The 20544-nt window shown below is 44.1% G+C and overlaps 1 protein-coding gene across 1 annotated transcript in view; it reads right to left on the bottom strand.

Annotated features, from left to right (window-relative positions):
* Positions 1-20544, bottom strand: part of p4ha3 (prolyl 4-hydroxylase, alpha polypeptide III) — a 77393-nt gene that overhangs the window by 36781 nt on the left and 20068 nt on the right. Inside the window, exons 5-7 of the mRNA XM_078545201.1 lie at positions 19850-19901; positions 17865-18028; positions 16609-16785 (exon numbers count right to left, since the gene is read on the bottom strand). Of these exons, the coding sequence (XP_078401327.1) occupies positions 16609-16785; positions 17865-18028; positions 19850-19901 (393 nt within the window). The remainder of the gene's footprint in view (positions 1-16608; positions 16786-17864; positions 18029-19849; positions 19902-20544) is intronic.

The raw sequence follows: 20544 nt of genomic DNA, 5'->3' as shown, positions 1-20544 counted from the left end.
TGATCTGGGTGAGCTGGCCATTCCAGGAACAGCACCAGGAAAGTCCGCATTCATTTAAATGCCTGGCCGTTGTCCAGGGTGGAGACCTGGGCTAGACTGAGGTCATGCACCATGACAGTTACACCATGAATGCAGCCAAGAGGAAGTTCCACCTCAATGGGATTTTCTTTAAATTACCTCTCACATATGATCTAAAAATCCTTAAAACATTGGGCAGAATCATTCGTGCCCGCTGGCGTTGAGCGTGTTCAGTGGCATGAGCGGACAATATGGTGAGAAGGCCAAAACTTGGTTTCGCGAGGAAACCAGTTTGCGGTTGCCTGTTCAGCCCATCGATGGCGGGCGGCGTTTCCCACCATCGGATGTTGGGAACCTCATTGTAATATATCTGCATATCATTATAAGGCTAGCCTGCCGGACTCATCCCCTACCGCCGGATCTTCTGCCCACATCAGCTTGATTGCACACCGACATGTTTCACAACAGCATATAAAAGGCGCGCACTTGGCAAGCTGCACTTTGAGGGGAGCTTGGAGGTGAGTACACAGTAATGTTGCGGAGTGATCACGAGGGACACCTGTTGGACTTCAAGGTTGAAGTGTGTTGGGGGTGTGGGGTCAAAGGCTGCCCTGCAGTTGAGGTGACTTTGGGGGGGTCACCGAGCAAAGGTTGCCCTAGGGTTGAGGCAACTTTGGGGGGTGCAGGCAAAGGCTGCCCTGTGGTTGAAGGTAGCGCACAAGCATATTGGGGTTGGGGGTGGGTGGGTGTTGGGTGATGGAAGCAGCCATGCATTAGGGACACCTTGTATAAAGTGACCATTCCTCTGCAGCTGAGACAGTTCAGGCACAGCCGCGTTGATATGATTGGAGTCGGGCCTCTAGTTTATCTGCCCACTTAAGCAACACAGGCATCAAAATGCCACCAAGTACTCCAGAGCCATTCACTCCTCAGGGACAGACTGCAAACTAATGAGTGTTTTAGTGGACTTCTGAACAATTGGATGACTGGGCACGTTGTACAATCTCCTTGCTAAAGCTGGCCATGGAGCAGTCACTGGTGGAGGCGTTCACAGCCCTTTGCAATGTCATCATCCTGGTTTGGACTCTTCTCCCCCATGGTTCAAGCTAACAGTGCAGCCTTGCAGTCTGGGTTAGGAGAATGGCTGTGCCTGAGCTGAGAGCACAGCATGCAGTCCAATGGCTGAAGCTGCCACCGATCGGTCAGGTGGATTGGGGCGGAGGAAGGTGGGGTTTCAGGCAGCCATGCAGCACACTAATCTCTGGCCATCCAAGTGGTGGCCAGCGCTCTCTGGGATGTGTTATGGGGCCTTCAGACTTAACCAAGAGATGTCCTTAGTACACCCATGCTAACTACGTGTCTCTCTCTGTCATCCTGCAGGAGGAGTACATCAGGATCATGGAGTCTGATGAACTAGCTGTATGCCTTGTGGCTTACAGAGAGTGAAGACAATGGAGAAGAGAGCAACTGAGGCACCTGGCTGTACAGAGAGAGGAGCAGCACCCTCTGAAAGAAGGGCGGCTGGGGCTCCTGCACACGCCACTGAAGAGCCAAAGTGAGCTGTCGCTGGTTGGCGCCTAGCTAGACCCAAGGTCTATAGACCGAGAATCAATGTCGCCGAAGACGGCGCATGTCGAGGGAATTGGTTGGTCACATCTGCCAGCTGCTGCAAGATTTGGTGCCATTTGGACATGGAGGGCATCCACTGCCAGTGGCTGTGAAAGTGACTGCGGCGTTCAATTTCTATGCCAGTGGCTCCTTTCAGGGTTCCACAGGTGACCTCTGTGGGATATCACAAACCTCCACCTGCAAATGCATCTGTGAGGTCAAGATGCCATCTTCACGAGGGCACACAAATCTGCATTTTGACCCGGACCAGAAGAGCCAGGATGCAAGAGTGAATGGATTTGCCCAAATCTCGGGTTTCCCATTGGTGCTGGGTGCCATCGACTGCACTCATGTGATGCTTGGGTCTCTGTCGCAACATGTGGTCAACTATGTCAATCGCAAGGGCTTCCATTCACTGAACGTGCAGCTGGTGTGTGACCACCACAAGCACATCCTGCAGGCGTGCGCACAGCTTCCAGGGAGTGTGCATGACTCCTACATTCTCAATCGGTCACAGATCCCTGACATCTTCCAGGATCCACAGAGGCTGCTGGGATGGCTCTTCGGGGACAAGGGCTACTTGCAGAGGATGTGGCTGATGACACCCATGTGGCAGCCTCAGACTGTAGCAGAGTGGCAGTATAATGAGGTTCATGTTACAACTCGAAAGTTGGTGAAGCAAACTATTGGGATGCTGAAGATGAGGTACTGGTGCCTGGACTGGTCTGGTGGAGCCCTGCAATATAGTCCACAGAGGGTGTCACACATCGTCATTGCCTGCTGTGCCCTTTACAACCGGGTGCTGCAATGGGGAGAGGAGCTGGCTGAGGAGGAGATGCGGGAGCTGGAGGCTGCAGTCTTTTTGCCTTTCAGGGCCATGTCTTCTTTGCAGCAGTGGTGGGCTGGAAGCACTGAAAGATGTGCTCGCGGCTGGACTTTAAATATGGCGCCCGGCATGATGAAGCCGTGGGGTGATGCCGTGGCTGGGCGAATGAGACCCCGCCCACCATGGAAACAGCGTGTTTCCCAGGAATGTGTCATTAAAGCAGTGGGTTTGGGATGATGCAGCATGAAAAGCCACCATTGTGGCCAGTGGGTAAGACATCGTTTTGCCCGCCCGCTACCGCACTTAGGGCAAATCTGGGACAATTCCGCCCATTGATCTTTGAAGAATCTTACGAACGATTCTTCAACAAAGCTTTCCCATACTTTTCTTTCCTAAAAGGTATGGAGCTTGCCACCAAATCTTTATTTGGGGTCGCCTGTCAAAAAAGCACACGCACAATGATTCTTCAACAATACAATGTACTTAAAGATAATCTATCCATTATTTTAAAAAGCACAGCAAAATCACGGTGGCCTTGTTAGTAGATCGTTAGTGCATTTTAATTTCAATGCAGGGTTTATTGAATTGGGACTTGCAAAATTTTCAATGTAGAGTGAGGTGATGGACTGGGGACGGAGATACAATTAATAATCCTACCGACAGCCGCTTGCAAGCTTCAGAAACCGGTGTAGTGTAAGTGTTCTTTAAGTGAGACCTGGATCTGTTTATGGGGTGGAGGTCATTTCAATCTACAGGAAGGTACTTTGCGACATTAATCAGGGCCAGAATGGTCTCTTGGGCTAGGCTTGGATGCCTAAGGGGTTGGAGAGAAATTTCTCAGATTGTTTCCCCCAAAATTGACCTGGGTTTTTGTCTGGATTATTGCCTCTCCTGGGAGATGACATGGTTTTCAGTTAGGCTGAGCAGTGTGTATGTTGCGATGCGTAAAGCGTCGCAGTTATGTGGCTGCTCCACGTCTATCGTTGCCCATATTTCCATAAATCCATCGAAGGTTTGAAATGAACTTTACAAAGGAATCAATCCATCTACAATATTATAGAATGTTTCACCCAGTGAGCATTTTCAAGGGCCAGTGGAAGAGTACAGTGAGTCCTTGCGATAAGTGGTGGTTGTGTTCCTGAAAATTGCCACTTTTAAGTGCATCAACTTAATACGAATCATCTTTTCCCATAGGAATCAATGTTAAAGCTGGAGTTGGCTTCTGTCCGAAATCTCTTGCCCAGAAAAGAGCAATGTACAAGTTGAAGTACTGTACCATACGTGTGCAGCACTGTACGTTCCTAGCTGAAATAACAAGTCACTAAACATAAAAGAAACCTTGTAAAAATTCAAATTAGGCAACACTCACCAGTCTCTCTCTCTCTATTTCCCTCTCTCTCTCTCTCTTTTCTGAGGCAGTCTCTTGGGTTTGGGGTAACTTACTTCCATTCAGGTTCGTTGGGTTGGGGAGATGTTTTGCCTCTTCAGAGATACTTTGAGGGCATGCCTAAAGCGTTTCAGTGGCGGTGGCTTTGAATGATTTTGAGCCTCAATGCTGGGCATGTTGGCTTGGGGGAAGGCCTGGCTGTTGCGCCACCTTTTTTTTTAATACATTCATGGGATGCGGGCGTCGCTGGCTAGGCCAGCATTTATTGCCCATCCCTAATTGCCCTTGTTCAGAGGGCATTTTAAGAGTCAACCACGTTGCTGTGGGTCTGGAGTCACATGTAGGCCAGACCAGGTAAGGATGGCAGATTTCCTTCCTTAAAGGGCATTAGTGAACCAGATGGGTTTTTACAACAATCGGCAATGGTTTCATGGTCATTATCAGACTTTTAATTCCAGATTTGTTTTTATTGAATTCAAATATCACCATCTGGGCTTCAAACTCAGCACTGGATGTGGTGGATCTTTTGAAGACACTGCAGGTGGTGCTTTGAGTTGCCTGCATGGTGCCATGACCTTAGGCTTTGAGATCCTGGCCCTCTTCTTCTGAGAAGCTCAATGACTGAAGTTGGAGAGATTTTGGGTTTTCAATTGAAGGTGACTAGCAACAGCCGGGCCCTGGTGGAGCTAATGGGGGCAAAGGGCCAGGATCGCCACAAACCTTGAAAACTTTATCCAAGGACTGTTGGGTGGTTTTCTTTTGCTCCTCCTGGTAAATCTTCTGTAGCAGTTAATTAAATCATTGGTTGCCCAGCTGTTCACTTTGGCACCATACAGAACAAGACAGCCCACTTGACTGGCACCCCGTCCACCACCTTCAACATTCACTCCCTCCATCATCAACGCACCAGGGTGTACCACCTACAAGATGCACTGCAGAAACTCATCAAGGCTCCTTCGACAGCACCTTCCAAACCTGTGACCCCTATCGCCTGGAAGGACAAGGGCAGCAGATGCATGGGAATACCACCACCTGCCAATCCCCCTCCAAGCCACTGACCATCCTGACTTGGAAATATATTGCTGTTTCTTCACCGCATCTAAGTCAAAATCCTGAAACTCCCTCCCTAACAGCACTGTGGGTGTATCTGCACCACATGGACTGCAGCGGTTCAAGAAGGTGGCTCACCACCACCTTCTCTAGGGCTTTTAGGGTTGGGCAATAAAAAATGCTTGCCGTCCCGTGAAATAATAATAAAAAAAAGGTTCATTCAGTTTTTTGCCTCCAACCCCCCTTCCCCGCCAAACCTTTTGCCCCTCTAGGCAACAGCCTAGTGGTTGCACCAGCCCTGACAATGTTTAAAGTTCAAACTGCTGGAGTTACTGCTAACCCGAACATTATTTAACTGTCTTGAATTTTAAGGCAGCGGGCTGAATTTTGTCAGCCCTGAAGAAGTCCTGCCACAGGGACAGAAAGCAGGAGCTGACCCCCCCCCTCCTCACCCCCTCCAGCAGGCGGTGACAGAACATTGGGTGGCAGCTTGCCGGCAGCCACCAATTAACGGGCTGTCGCTAGGGCCAGCATCCAATTAAGGAGGGGGGTGGGGGCCTGCCCCTCACCGCTCTCAGCTCAGTCAGGGAGCTGGCAGCTCAGCACTGATAATGGTGGCCACTGCTGAGGCTCCAACTCCAGGGTGTTGGTGCATTATTTTGGGGGGGAAGCTGGGGTCAGGCGTGCAGGCAGGCAGGCCCCAGCGATCGGATGGAGTTGGAGGGTGGGGAGGTGATATTGTGGTGTACCAGTGGTCAGGCATGGGGCACGGCCGCTGCTGCTGGAGGCCCCTCTGTGGGCCAGCAAACATCCATCAAGGAAGCCCTCCCCACCCCCCAGAACTTGCTGGGGGTCCCCCAGGGTCCTACCCACAGTCTTCTATGCAGTAAACTCCTCAATTAGCTGCTCCATGGGCAGCTGCACCACTGAGGTTCCTGCCCATGGTAATATACCACGCCAGAAGGAAGATGGTCAAGCCCCCCTCCCAACACCCTCCCCTGCCATACATTACCACATCCCAGCCATCTCCAAAAGGCCAGGAAGATTCAGCCCAATATTTGTGTTTAAAACATAACTGTGGTCGATGTAGTCGGGGTTGTAATTAGCTCGCTTCCTTAATGCCCTGTTGTTATTCCAGGTCCTCACACAGTAAAGCTCAATGCTGCTCTTAGTTGGTATCTTCAACTATGGCCTCCTTCACTCCAGATTGAAATAAAAATATTCAGAAGATTCAACAGAATACACGGAAAATAATAAATAGATGTTGAAAATAATTAGCAGCATTTAGAGTGGTCTAATTTTTACAAACCTTCCCTTTTAATGGTTAGAACCTACTGGCAGTACCTTGTGGAGCCTGTTGGAGCAGGCAAGATGGCGGGCAGACCTGGAGGATCGCATGACAGGCCGCATGTCCGATTCCCAGCACCCTGAAGACTGTTCTACATTACGTGAGCAGTGGAAAGGGGCTGGTGCAGAACTCACCCGCGAGGGGCGGGAAGGCTTGTTAACGAGCCCCTTAATCCAAATATCCCTGAGCTCACTGGGATTTCATGGCATCCCAGGGATTAAACGAGACTCGCACAGGTTTCCCATGCCTCTGGAAAGCTACCCAGCAAACCATACCATGGTTACCAGTGGCCTGCCAGGAGGGTTACCTCATAGGCACTCAATGCCTGATTGAGGGACCCTGCATAGTGAAACCATGCCGATGTGGTTTCCAGGCAGCGTGCCATTCCACCACCCCACAATAACCTGTATTTTATTCCGCCCTTTCTTTTTATTGATTTATCTTTGTTGGTAGGCAGATAGTTTGGGGAACAGTCATTGGGTGATTAGATGGTTGGCTAGACTGGTCTGTACCGGGACCATAAGAGGGAATGGTTCAATTTGCTCAATCGCTTTCTTTCTCTTTCCCTGCTTCTTAATGTCCTTGTGTTACCAAATAATTGTTTTAATATGCTCACGACAAATGTAGATAAGACTATCTTGTTCTACCTCAGGTGTATGCCAGCTGATAATGTGCAGTGTTTCACAAGTGCCAAGAAAAGGCAAGAAAATAGCTGCAAGTGAATAATGACCTCTCAGCTTGCCTGATATCAGTCTCCCCTCCAGTCACAGTATCATTGCTGACCATTCAGACACATCTGCCAATGTCAAGAGCTGCTGCATTTTGCCTCCCAAGGAGACTTAGTGGTTAAATGAATTACAAATACAAATTTAGCCATAAAATCTGGGAAATAGTCCATGGCTTCGGAGTGATAGCAAGTCCCTCATTCTTTAAATATAAAACACTGTTGGCAATGAGAAGCAGCTTTTAAGCCAATTTTTGAAAAGGTCATGAATAAAAAAGATCTGTTGAAACCAAATTAGAAAAAAGGCCATGTATGGTTTGGAGGTTAAATTATTTTCATAATTGTTTTAATATGCTCACGACAAATGTAGATAAGACTATCTTGTTCTACCTCAGGTGCATGCTTGCTGATAATGTGCAGTGTTTCACAAGTGCCAAGAAAAGGCAAGAAAACAAGAAAGGAAAGACTTGCGTCTAAACAGCTTCTTATAGCATCTCTCTGAAACACCCCAAAGTGCGTCAACCACAACAGCTGTATGTAATTGCAGTGATTGTTGGCTGCAGGCTGCAAGGTCCCACAAACAGCATCCAGACAAATAACCAGCTAGGTCACTTTTGGTGACATTGGCTGAGAAAGGAATGTGGCTAAGATCCTGCTGAAACAGAACTAACTCCCTGTTTTGCTTTCAATAGTGCCACGGGATCATTATATCTAATCTTATCCAAGGACCACCTCCTCCAACAATGCAGCACCCTCTCAAAACTGCAATGTTTGACTAGATTATGTGCGCAAGTCCTATAAGTTATGCGACTTGAACATATGTGGCTGCAGGACAACAAACACTGTGTCCTTAATATTGAGGGGTACATGACATTCAAGAAGAATAGGAAACTAGGTAAAGTTTGAAGGGTAGCACTGTTAATCAAAGACGGCATTGGTGCAATAGTTAGAGATGACCTTGGTTCAGGAGATCAGGATGTAGAATCGGTTTGGGTGGAGATGAGGAATAGTAGGGGAAAAAATCATTAGTGGTAGTGGTCTACAGGCCCCCTAACAGTAACCGCAGTGTAGGACAAAGTAAGAAAGAAGAAATATTGGGTGCTTGTGATAAAGGGATGGCAAGAATCATGGATGATTTTAATCTACATATAAACTGGAAAAATCAGATTGGTATAGTAGCCTGGATGAGGAGTTCTTAGGATGCTTTGGAGATAGTTTCTTAGAGCAGCATGTTCTGGAACCAACTAGAGAGCAGGTTATATTAGACTTGGTACTGTGTAACTAGGCAGGATTAATTAATGACCTCAGAGTAAAGGCACCCCCAGGTAGCAGTGACCACAATATGATTGAATTTTACATCCAGTTTGAAAGGGAGAAGAGTGGATCTAAGACCAGTATCTTAAACTTAAATAAGGGCAACTTTTTGTAGGGTTGAAAGCTGAGCTAGCTGAAGTGGACTGGGAAGCTAGGTTAGAGGTTAGATCAATAGAGGAGCAGTGCAGACATTTAATATTTCAGAGTATTCAGAATAAGTGCATTCCTACTATAAAGAAAAAATTTAAGGGGAGGACCCAACTTCCGTGGTTTACTAAAGAAGTTAAGGAAAGCATCAAACTTAAGGGAAAAGCATACAACTCCACAAAGATGAGTGGCAGGACAGATGATTTTGGACAGAATATAAAGAACAGCAGAGAATGACTAAAAGGTTAATCAGGAAAAAGAAATTAGGGTATGAGAGGAAGCTGGCTAGAAATGTAAAAACAGATAGCAAGAGTATATATAGGTATATAGCAAGACCAAGAGTATATATAGGTATTTAAAAAGGAAAAGAGTAAGTAAAGTGAGTGTTGATCCTCTAGAGAGTGACAGTGGGGAGTTTATAGTAAATAATAAGGAAATGGCATAAGAGAAGAACAAATATTTTGCTTCTGTGTTCACTATAGAGGATACAAAATACATTCCAGTAATAGCTGCAAATCAGGAGGTGAAAGGGAGAAAGGAACTTGGTGAAATTGAAATCACTAGGGAAACAGTACTGAGCAAATTGATGGAACTGCAGGCTGGCAAGTCTCCAGGTCCTGATGGACTACATCCTAGGTTCTTAAAAGAGGTGGCTAATGAGGTAGTCAATGCGCTGGTGTTAATTTTCCAAAATTCGCTAGATTCTGGAAAGGTTCCATCAAATTGCAAAGTAGAAAATATAACCCCTCTATTCAAGAAGCGAGGGAGGCAGAAAACAGGTCAATTAGCTTGATGTCTACCGTGGGGAAGCCATTAGAATCGATCATTAAAGAGGTAATAGCTGGGCACTTAGAACAGCTAAAGGCAATCGGGAAGAGTCAGCATGGTTTTGTCAAAGGAAAATCATGTTTAACCAATTTATTGGAGTTTTTTGAAGGACTAACATGTGCAGCGGATAAAGGGGCGCCTGTAGACATACTGTGCTTGGAGGCATTTGATAAGGTGCTACATCAAAGATTATTACGGAAAATAAAAGTGCATGGTGTAGGTGGTAACATATTAGCATGGATAGAAGATTGGCTGGCTGGCAGAAAGCAGAGAGCTTGCATAAATGGGTCTTTATCGGATTGGCAGGATGTGACGAGTGGAGTCCCACAGGGGTCTGTACTGGGGCCTCAACTTTTTATGATTTACATCAATGACTTAGATGAGGGGAGTGAAGACGTGGTAGCTAAATTTGCAGATGACACAAAGATAGGCAGGAAAGTATGTAGTGAAGAGGGCATGAGGAGATTGCAGATGGATATAGACAGGTTGAGTGAGTGGGCAAAGGTCTGGCAAATGGAGTTTAATGTAGGAAAATGTGAAGTTGTTTACTTTGGTAGGAAGAACAAAAAAGCAGAATGTTACTTAAATGGATGACGGCTGCATAATTCTGAGGTGCAGAGGGATCTAGGTCTTCTAGTAATTGAGTTACAAAAAGTTAGTATACAGGTGCAGCAAGTAATTAAGAAGGTTATGGAATGGAATGCTATCCTTTATTACGAGAGGGATTGAACATGAAAGTAAGGAAGCTATGCTTCAGTTATACAGGGCATTGGTGAGACCGCACCTCGAATACAGTATGCAGTTTTGGTCTCCTTACTTAAGGAAGGATGTAAATGCATTGGAGGCGGTTTAAAGGAGGTTTACTAGATTAATACCTGGATTGAGTGGGTTGTTTTATGAGGAAAGGTTGGACAGACTGGAATTGCTTCCACCGGAGTTTAGAAGAGCGATGGGTGATTTGATTAAAGTATACAAGATCCTGAATGGCCTTGACAAGGTGGATGTCGAAAGGGTGTTTCCTCTTGCGGGTGAATCCAGAACTAGGGGGCACTGTTTTAAAATTAGGGGTCGCCCTTTTAGGACAGAGATGAGGAGAATTTTTTTCTCTTAGAGGGTTGTGCGACTTTGGAACTCTCTCAGAACGTGGTGGAGGCGGGGTCATTGAATATTTTTAAGGTAGAGGTAGATAGGTTCTTGTTAGGCAAGGGAATCAAAGATTATTGGGGTTAGATGGGAATGTGGAAATCGAAACACAAGTGGATCAGCCATGATCTTATTGAATGGTGGAGCAGGTTCAAGGGGCCAAATGTCTATTCCTGTTCCTATTTCTTATGTTCTAATCTCTGAACTTGCAGGCATGAATGTTACCAATTGAGCCCATATACCGAGGGACCATACTTGAAGGTAGAGAGCAATGGGTTAACAGACCTGTTATGCAAGGCCTCATCTTACTCTGCAAATTAGGCCCTGATGATAAAGTGCAATGAACACTAATCTGTTGAATTTCTTCAACAATGCACACCAATAATAAGTTACATAGATACAATTCATCATTGTAATCTTTGTTAACAGGGCAATGACAGGTAAAGCTTTTGAGGTTGATACTCTAGACAGAAAATTGGTAAACCAGCTAACCCCTTGCACCATGGCAAACTAACAGCTGTGACACAAAATAGAACATCATCCGACATAGTTTTGGTGGGCTTAACTGTTCTATTATCAATACTGGGCCAGCTGTGAAAACAATGGTTTGTTTTCTCTGTTGTCTCTAGCAACAGAATTCCCAATTGGCTGCCAAGTGGCTGTTTTGCTAAAAATGGTCCAATCTGCAAATTCTTTGTTGTCAATGGCATCCATATTGCAGTTTTAATCCTGGTGCCTTCCTCCATTGCCCAACCTCGGCTGCTCTTCCGTCCATTATGCTACGGCTTTCATGTTGAATTTACTCCTCTCAACAGCATAAATTCGACACAAAACCTGCATATTTTGAATTCATTCTGCTTCATAATTATTGTCATATCTTCACAGAGACTGAAGATTCAGGTCTTGTGTGAACTCCCTTGCTGAGTTAACCCTCCAGAATCCAATATTTATCATAGTATGTCACATGGGCCATTAAAACCGCTCTGTACAAAACTACCAGCACAAACCTGACCTTTCAGGTCACTAAATAGCTAGATCAAAAATGTTTGTGGCCATATTATATTTGCCATGTACAATAGATTCCTTTGAAACTCTCAATACCATATCATGCCTACAGGTATGTGTGTTCATGCATGGACAGCGGTAGTCCAAACTCTGGAGGAAGCCCTGACCACGGCCTGCTCCTGCTCCTAACTCGTATGTTGGTGTGTTCATGCAGTGTCAGCGAAGGTAACCTGATGGATGTGAAGATTCAAGTCGGCATTCAACCACAACAACGGGCAAACTGAACTGACAGTTTGTCAGTAGCTCTGACACTAGAAATGTTGTGATTAGTAAGAAGGGTCCACTCATCCAGAGTTAGATGCTGCCAGAGCTTAGTAGTAGCATATCATCTCTGAGGCAGAAGACAGCGGGTGAAAGTGCTACTGCGAAAACTTGAGCGCAGACAATTAAGACCAGTACTGTCAGAGGTGCCATCTCCAGGATGAGATGTTAAGCCAAAGGCCCATCTACCCCTCAAGTGAGCAAAAGGTACCTCATTACACTATTAAGAGGAGCAGAGGAGTTCTCCTTGGTGTTTTGGTGTTTTGGCCAATATTGTAGGACTGGGAACTAGTACTGGAGAGCTGTTAGTGAAATAAGGTTAGACACTAATTAGAAATTCATGGTGTCAGAGATTGTAAGACCACTACCCCCTCACTTTTCCTCTCCATCAGCATCTCTTTCCCTTTCAAATGCGCATGCTATTCAAAGTATAACAAGTTCAATTTTGTTTATCTCTATAATAAGTAAAACATAGCTACAATTTTAATGTGTCTATAACTGGATTATTTATTTGGTTCAGCTTAATTCACTATTGGGACTGATCAACCAAGCCAACCAGTGGGTATTGTCAAATTTGATTCCAGCAAGGCATGTTGTCAGATCTTTTTGATTGATAACCTGTTTCCTGTGTCTGCATTAAGTGTTATTTGCCTTTTCCAACTGAGTCTAGGATTTCATCCAAACTTGGTAACAAAAAGAGGATTGACGTCAGCTCCAAAAATTGAGGCCCTAATGAGTTCTCTTATACAGTTCCATCTTGGCAGGAAGTTATAATAGGAGTGAGAGGTCAAAGGTAAACGCATGTTAAGAGAACAGGTCATGAAGGAAGTGAAAATGCCAACTTTATTCTTGACGTGCTCAGCATTCCTACCTTTGACCCTCAGAGGCAATTCTCACACTTAAACTGGAAAGTTAGCTTTTGTGTCCAGACTTGAAAAGCTGACTATGAGTGTGAGACAAACAAGACACAGATCCAATCCTTTCTACCTCAGAAATAAGAAATCCAGTTCAAATAATCCTAGATTTTATGCTGTGAACAGGATTCCAATGTCTTAGCAAAAGTATGTAACAAAAATGCATTTGTACTAAAAACATAGTTGTATGGTTCAATTATAATATTAAAATAAATATGGCAGTAGAGCTGCATTTAACCCTTCTCCACTAGTTCCCTCATACTTGAGGAGGGCGGGTAGGGGTTACAATAGAAACGACATTCTCACCTCTGGTTTAGAAATGTAATTATGCTGACTGTACGATTAACTGGCATGTTACAGACAGTCTGTCGGGGCTTCACTGCAGGCAGGTGAAGACCTCAGAATTATGCAATTGGTGGGAACCTATTACATTAAATGGGCCTCGATGCAATGAGGTTGTAAAAAATGTATGCAAATAAAGACTGGTCGTGCTATTTGTTGCCCTTGAGGCACTCGCAGGTTTAAAAAGAATGACAGGAATTCCTGCCTTGCACAAGCAAGAAGTAGCAAATTGCATGAGTTTCACAAATGGTGATAGACATATGAATAGGCCACAATTTGACTGATTATCAGCTTCTTCTCAACACTATCAAATGATTTACATTTTAAACTATCAGACTGTGTAATTATGGCAATCACAACATATATCATAGTTAAGATGTCTGCTGCATTATATCCCCTGTCTTTTCTTTATCTTGCAGATGGTTGCATTAGATTCAGAGATAGTACAACCTCGTCCAGATAATGATATTAATAGATTGTGATTATCAAATATTGCAGGCTGACTATGATTAGATGTTTCAGAGTTCTGAACTCGTTATCAACCTTAGACTTGCTAAATATAACTCATTGTCTAATGTGCATGTACCCGATTCCCTGGGAACTGTGAGCTGCTCCCGTACCTGATATTTTCTGGATGTTAGAAATTCTTGAGAAGAAGGAGACACTGGGAATGACTCTGGTCAAAATGTTACCGCTCTTCTATGATAATCGATCAGAGAAAAAATAATGATCAGCTTCCGTGCTCACCCAGTACTTGCTCAAGTTAGATATGAGAAAAATTAACATCTGTGTTTGAAAATGAATTGTAATCAATGTATGTCCTACATATGTTCTCAGTTAGTATCTGTGCACTGCCTCCTCATGTTGAAATTACCCAAACCTCTCAGCTAACTTGTTAGTGCTAACAGTGTTAGCTTATGATTGAGTCATTCAGTGAGTAGATACAGGCTTTTTATATCTGGCATTTCAGTTGGAATCCAGGCAGTGCTGACGGGCTATAAGCCTACTCCGTCTGACTTTTGGCTGTAAAGGTCCTAAGCGAACTAGTTTTTTTTGCAGTCCGAACCTAATTCCTAATAGACATGGTCACAAAGCACCGAAATGATGTCATTTGGCAGCAAACTAGTAGTGTTACTTTAGGGAAGCAAGAGAATGGTGGGTATGAGGATTATCGGGTGCTTGCCAGGAATATTCTTGGATGACTCAGGTTGTACTCCCAAGCGTCAGACAAAGAAAATAATGGTCAGAAAAATGAACAGCCAATTAATATGGAACACCTAAAAGCAGGGTTGTCCAACCTCCTTGCATGGGGGGGGGCTCATTTCCATTATTTTCTCACACAAGGGGCTGATGAGCACGTTTCAGGAAGATGTTCCAAAAAACGTTGAGTATGAAGACAACATTCTGAGCAAAAGTAAAGCAATGTCAAAGCAATAAATTGATTACTTTAAAAAACGTAATTCATAAAAATGTCTATCTGAGGTTGAGATTGTGCAGTGTCTGGCTCAGTCCCAGGTCGGGATTTTCTGTGCCCACTGGCGCCAGGCGTGTTTGGTGGCGTGGGCGGACAATTATGGAGAGAAGGCCAAAAATTGGTTTCTCGACATAGTGAAACCAGTTTGCGATCGTCCGCTCTGCCCACCAATGGCGGGCCGCATTCCCCATCATCGGATGTTGGGAACCTCATTGTAATACATCAGCATCTCATTATAAGGTCAGCCCGCCAGACTCATCCCCCCCCTACTGGATCATCTGCCCATGGAAAACACACCGACATGTTTCACAACAGCATATGTAAGGCGTGCACTTGGAGGGCTGCACTTCGCTTGGGACTTCAAGGTTTGTTTGCCTACCCTGCCCCGGTCAGCACTTGCACCAATTAACGGTCAGCCAGTGTGAAGCGTGCGCTGAGAAGTTCAGCGCTGCTGGGGTGGGGGCGGGAGGAGGGTGAGTGCTGACGTCAGTGCAGGCGCGGGGGAACGCGGGATGAAGGCTCCCTGAAGGCAAAGAGCTGCCTCAGGGAGCTGAAGAATTTAAATGCAATTTAAAAAATTTTAAATCAGAAAAAAATGCCCACGCATTAGAATCAGTAACCTGGACATATGCAAGATGAAAATTCTGTCCATGCATTTTTTAAAATTTAATAACGGGAAGCTTATCGTGCCCTTGGATGAAGTTTCCTGAAAGATGCAAAGGTCGCCTGGCTGATTCGCCCACCTGCCAACCGTAACATTGGACAGGCAACGGAAAATCTCCATTAATTGCACCATTAATGGGCTTAATTGCCCTCTTCCGAGTTTAGTGCACGCCTGACAACCGAAATAGCGCGCAAGTGCCCGATGATGTTGGGACACTCGCCTGATGTCATCACGCGCTATTTCACGCTTGAGCGGATTGGCCGTGTGCCCACACACCAAGCGAAAAATCCTGTCCACACACTCACTCTCTCTCTCTCTCACGCACACTCACTCTCTCTCTCTCTCACACACACACTCACTCTCTCCCTCTCTCACACACACTCTCTCTCCCTCTCTCACACACACACACACACTCTCCCTCTCTCACACACACTCACTCTCTCCCTCTCTCACACACACACTCACTCTCTCCCTCTCTCACACACACTCACTCTCTCCCTCTCTCACACACACACTCACTTTCTCCCTCTCTCACACAGACAGACTCACTTTCTCCCTCTCTCACACACACTCATTCTCTCCCTGTCTCACACATTCACTTTCTCTCTCTCTCTCACACACACACTCAGTCACTCAGCGGGGGGTGGGGGGGATTTTCTGGCCCCGCTCACTGCCAGGGTCATCTTGTCCTGCCAAACCAAATCTCCCCCGACAGGTCCCGGCACAACGGGACTGGAAAATCCCGGCCTCACTTACTCCCTCACTCTCACACACACTCCCCCGGTAGCGAGTCTCTACACTATTCACCCAGTCCTGCAGCACCTTCTCTCTCCTGGGCTACGCAGCATCTCCTCTCTCCCCCGGGCCCCGCACCTTCTCTCTCCCCGGGCCTGACAGCATTGTCGCTCGCTTCTTCCCCCACGACCCTGAAACCCTTTCTCTCTCTCCCCAGCGCACTTACCACCACTGGTGATCACTGGCCTCCAATCAGAGACTGCTTCTCTCCTGTGTTTGCTGCTGATTGGCTCACTAGTGAGCCCATCAGCAGCAAACAGGTGAGAGTAACGGCTTGTGATTGGAGGAGCAGCCCCTTGCAGAAACCTTCAACTTCACTTACCTGTCTTACTAGACACTGGCTCCAGGGACACATAAAATGGCTTTGGGGGCCACAAACCTGCCAGTGGGCCGCAGGTCGCTCAAGGATCTAAAGCTATGTGTATTCTGGCCCAGGCATCAAGATGGGCTGGTGGTGATACTTACGGTGCACAGCTAACATTAAATGGACTTTCACCATGAGGCTAAAGTGAAACCATAACTAAAAAGTCTAATACTTGGGGATAATTCATTAACCCTTTGTTAAGTCCTGACGCTTAAGGTACCTTCAACATTTGCTAAGCTTACCCCTGTTTGCATCATTTTATTGAAAGTCAGTAATGATCTGATGATTAATATCAGTGACATTTTAGAAATGAGCAAAGATGCAAAGAAACCTTACCGAAGGACCAGCAATTTCCTTTATCCGCTTAGCTTCAGAGTCACTGATAAACTTGTGGTACAGTACAACATATGGTTTCTGGCTTATAATCTCCCTTTTCACTGGCTGTAGAATCAGGTATGGACTGAGGTTTGTCTCGTAGGAACAATAAAGTTGTGAATCTTGATAATGCTTTGGCTAAAATAGAGAGACACAGAGGAACAATGAGGAATACAGAGGAATAATAAGGAATACTGTACAGAGCAACAATGAGGGATACAGGAACGTGATGAGGAGTACAGTGGAATGATGACGAATGCTGAGGAATTTTATGGAGGAACAAAGCCTCAAGCATTAAAAATCACTTTCACAGTCCCAATGCAAATAAATTACATCCAATTATTTTACAATACAATTATACAGTGTCTGGATAGTTCAGATGCTGTTGAACATAAATCTATGCTCAAATTACAATCTGAGTTACCAAAGCTTGTTAGGGTAGTATCAGGGATACTTTTATAAAGGCTATATGGAGTTGCTTTCAAATTCCTCCTTGTATTTAGTTCCAGAACTATACAGAGAACTGGGGGCAGTTCACATGCAATAACACAATGGATGAATGGAGGGAAATTTGACTCAGCCAGGTTCCATTCCCATTTTGACTTCAAGGGGTTTAAAGTGGTAAAAAAGGATCCAGTAGTATTTTTTTCTTAAACATTAAACAATACAATTTGTTTGAAATTCACATGCAACATTTGAGATAAAAATAAGTACTCTTTTTTAAAAATTCTAATAAGGTGGTCAATTTGAAAAGATTTAATCCTCAATGTAACACAACTTTCACAATTTCAGAATAAGGGGTTAACATTTAGGGTTAAGATGGGGAGAAATTTCTTCACTCAAGAACTTATGAATCTTTGGAATTCTCTACCCCAGAGGGCTGTGGATGCTCAGTTGTTGAATGCATTCAAGTTTGAGATTGATTTGTTTTTGGATACCAATGGGAATTAAGGGGTATGGGGGATAGTGTGGGAAAGTGGAATTGAAATAGAAGATCATATTGAATGAAGGTGCAGGCTACAAGGGCTGAAGGCTTAATCCTGCTCTTCTTTCTTATAAACCTGACAGTTAAACTGGAAATATAGCTGGATCATACTATTAGACTTCAAAGGAAAGAAATAAAACAAACTTGCAAAGTCCTCATGACTCAGAAGGAACTGAAAATGGCAATAAGTTCAAGTAAGTCTGCACTAGGGCTAAGAGGTCATGTAGTTTACCTGTGAGCCCAGTCTTTGACACAATGATTCATAGGTGTCCCTTGTAAGCAAATGAGTCACATTTGGTCTTTGAAGCACAATTTCCTTCGGTTCAGCTTCTAAAGATGCTTGCAAGATCTTTTCATACTTCAGTATGTTCTTGGCAATTCTCCTATTGTTTGAGTCTGTTGACAAGAAATCAACTAAACAACTGGCCTTGAAATAGTATAAATATAGATAAGATGCACATATTCTTACTTTAGTTTAATATGAGGCAGAAAACATAATATGGAAAACTATTTGGAGCAAACAGCACCTTTCATGATGCTATGCATTGATTTTTTACGCAAATGATTTACACATTGTGTGGTTGCATCATTAATCCATTAAGTGTGACAAGTTAACATCTGTACAAGGTTTCCTATCACCAAACAAGCAAACCCTATTTATAAATCACAGCTATGTTGGAAGATAACCAGACATTTACATTAAGCAGCATTGCATTATTTTAAGGCCTGGATAGAATCCATTGGGAAATCTCGAGGAAGGATGGTGCATTTTGTAGGGAGAAAATGTTTCTGTCATGACTATTCAGCTCCAGCTCATGGTCAATCAAAACTTGAACTTTTAAAAGTACCAGAAGAGAAGTGTGCAATTTCTGTCCAAAGATCATCATCACCTCAATGAAAAAATACCCACACGCAATGATTGCACCAATCATTAGATCATTTTGGGGAAAAGGGGGCTTAATTGTTACCAAAATAAACTTCTGCTGTTTACGTAGGTAATAACAAAATACTCGGTGGTTCCAGGTGCTTTATTCTTAGTGTCTTTTTTGCTGTTCTTGTCACCGTTTGGAATATTCTGTTGATCAACCTTGAACACAATAGGCTAAGCTTTAATGCACTTTCTGTCCCATGTATCAACAGGGCTCCATATGGTTTTTAGCATATAAAGCGTTTGCACCCACATAAAACACAGCTAAGGTAGCGATGGACTGTTCAACTCATCATCTAGAACTATAGTGCACGTAAGCAGGATTTCCACTGCACTTTCAACTAAGTTACGGCACTACAATGGGACTGGTTTAGAGGAAATTCCGGGCTGATAATTATTTTGCTTTACTTAACTTAAATAGTGTCTAATTCTGTGTCTCACACTTTGCTAACAGAAAACAACTGAATATTTGAAAATAGTGGAACAGGATTTTTAAACTTCAAATTTCTTGTTTGAAAAAAGACTTTTGAAACTTAGTTGTCAACTAATGCTGGGTTCTTGTGAGTTTTTCTACAAAAAAAATTGTAAGCTTTTTCATTAGGAAACCAAACTTTAAAAAAAAGGTCCTTGTTGGAGAAAAGTGTTGGAATGCACCCATAAAGAGTGAACGAGAAGGCAAAGTCCCTGTACATCAGAAAGCAGCGATTAGGTGGTGCCAAGCTCAGCTTTTAAAAGTTTGAAGATTGTAGAGCATAGGAAATGCTGGGAAGGTATAAGGAGTCCCACAGTTCTGAACTCGTGGGAAAGGATGAGCTGGAGTAGGAGACTGCTGATTTCAACACAGAGGAAACAGAATGTAAGGTGGTATAATTTGGAACTGAGAAACATGCACTTAGGATTCAGACGGCTGACTGTAAAAATGTTGACAGAATGGAAAAAGCCAACAGACAGTGCAACACAGAGAGGGATTAGAGGCTATAGATGAGTGAATGGTCATGATCAAGAGTGTGAGATGTAATGGAAAAGCCTCCCTAAATATGGGAGCAATATTCAAGTCTTCAATGCACCTGTACTTTATAGAGCTGTAGAGGAAAACAGTTTGAAACAGAGTTTTTGGAAGGCAGATTTAGCAATGGAGAGTTGTGAGGCCAAAAATGTCTAAAGATGAAGATGATGAATGGAGAAGCCATCAAAAATTACAAGTGGCAGCCTTGGGTGGACTTGGTGTTTGACATGTAGAAACTGTGTCTCTGAAAAATTGATGGAAATATGATTTTAGCAACACGTACCAAGCCTTAGTAGCTCTTTAGATAGAGTCACAGCGTAACCAACATTTCCTGTCTGAAAAATAAAACATGAGCAACATTACACCATTTTTCCTTTTTCTCATCTATTCAAACATTGTGTATCAGTTATTTCTGACAGTGATAACATAATAGGTATTTAAGTTGTTCTGAAATGCATCCCGGAATAAAAAAATTGTTATTTGGAAATACATGAAGCGATGCAGAGTATTTATATAAAAATAAAATTCAGATGCATTTCTTGACTGAAAATATTTCCATTTCAGGTCCACAATTTCAGGTCTCGCACACTGTTCTGATATGATGATGCATGCTTTGGAGGGCACAGGCAACAAAATTAATCTGTAGTAAAGCAGAGACTTCAAGCTGGTCTATGAGGTGTGCGATGACCCATGTACTGGGAAAGGCTTGTATTTTCTGTGTGATGATCCATGTACTGGGAAATGTCTTTAGTGCAAGTTTCCCCTTTAAGACCAAAGTGGACTGGGGAGTATTCTGAAAGTGGATTAATTGGTTCTCTGATTATGACAACATTAGGTTCCAAGAAATTCCCATATGACCCGAGGTTGCCGTGGGGGTGATTAGCTAAGAAACAAAGCATAAACGGCAAGCTAATTGCTGTGGGATTGGGCCAGTCTGCATTTTTTGTTTGGCAGTTCAGAACATATTGAGAATTTGTA

Source organism: Cetorhinus maximus, chromosome 7 (assembly GCF_964194155.1).
Source record: "Cetorhinus maximus chromosome 7, sCetMax3.hap1.1, whole genome shotgun sequence".
Taxonomy (NCBI): Eukaryota; Metazoa; Chordata; class Chondrichthyes; order Lamniformes; family Cetorhinidae; genus Cetorhinus; species Cetorhinus maximus.
Note: the sequence above shows the minus strand (reverse complement) of the source record. Positions and strands in the feature narration are given on the sequence as shown.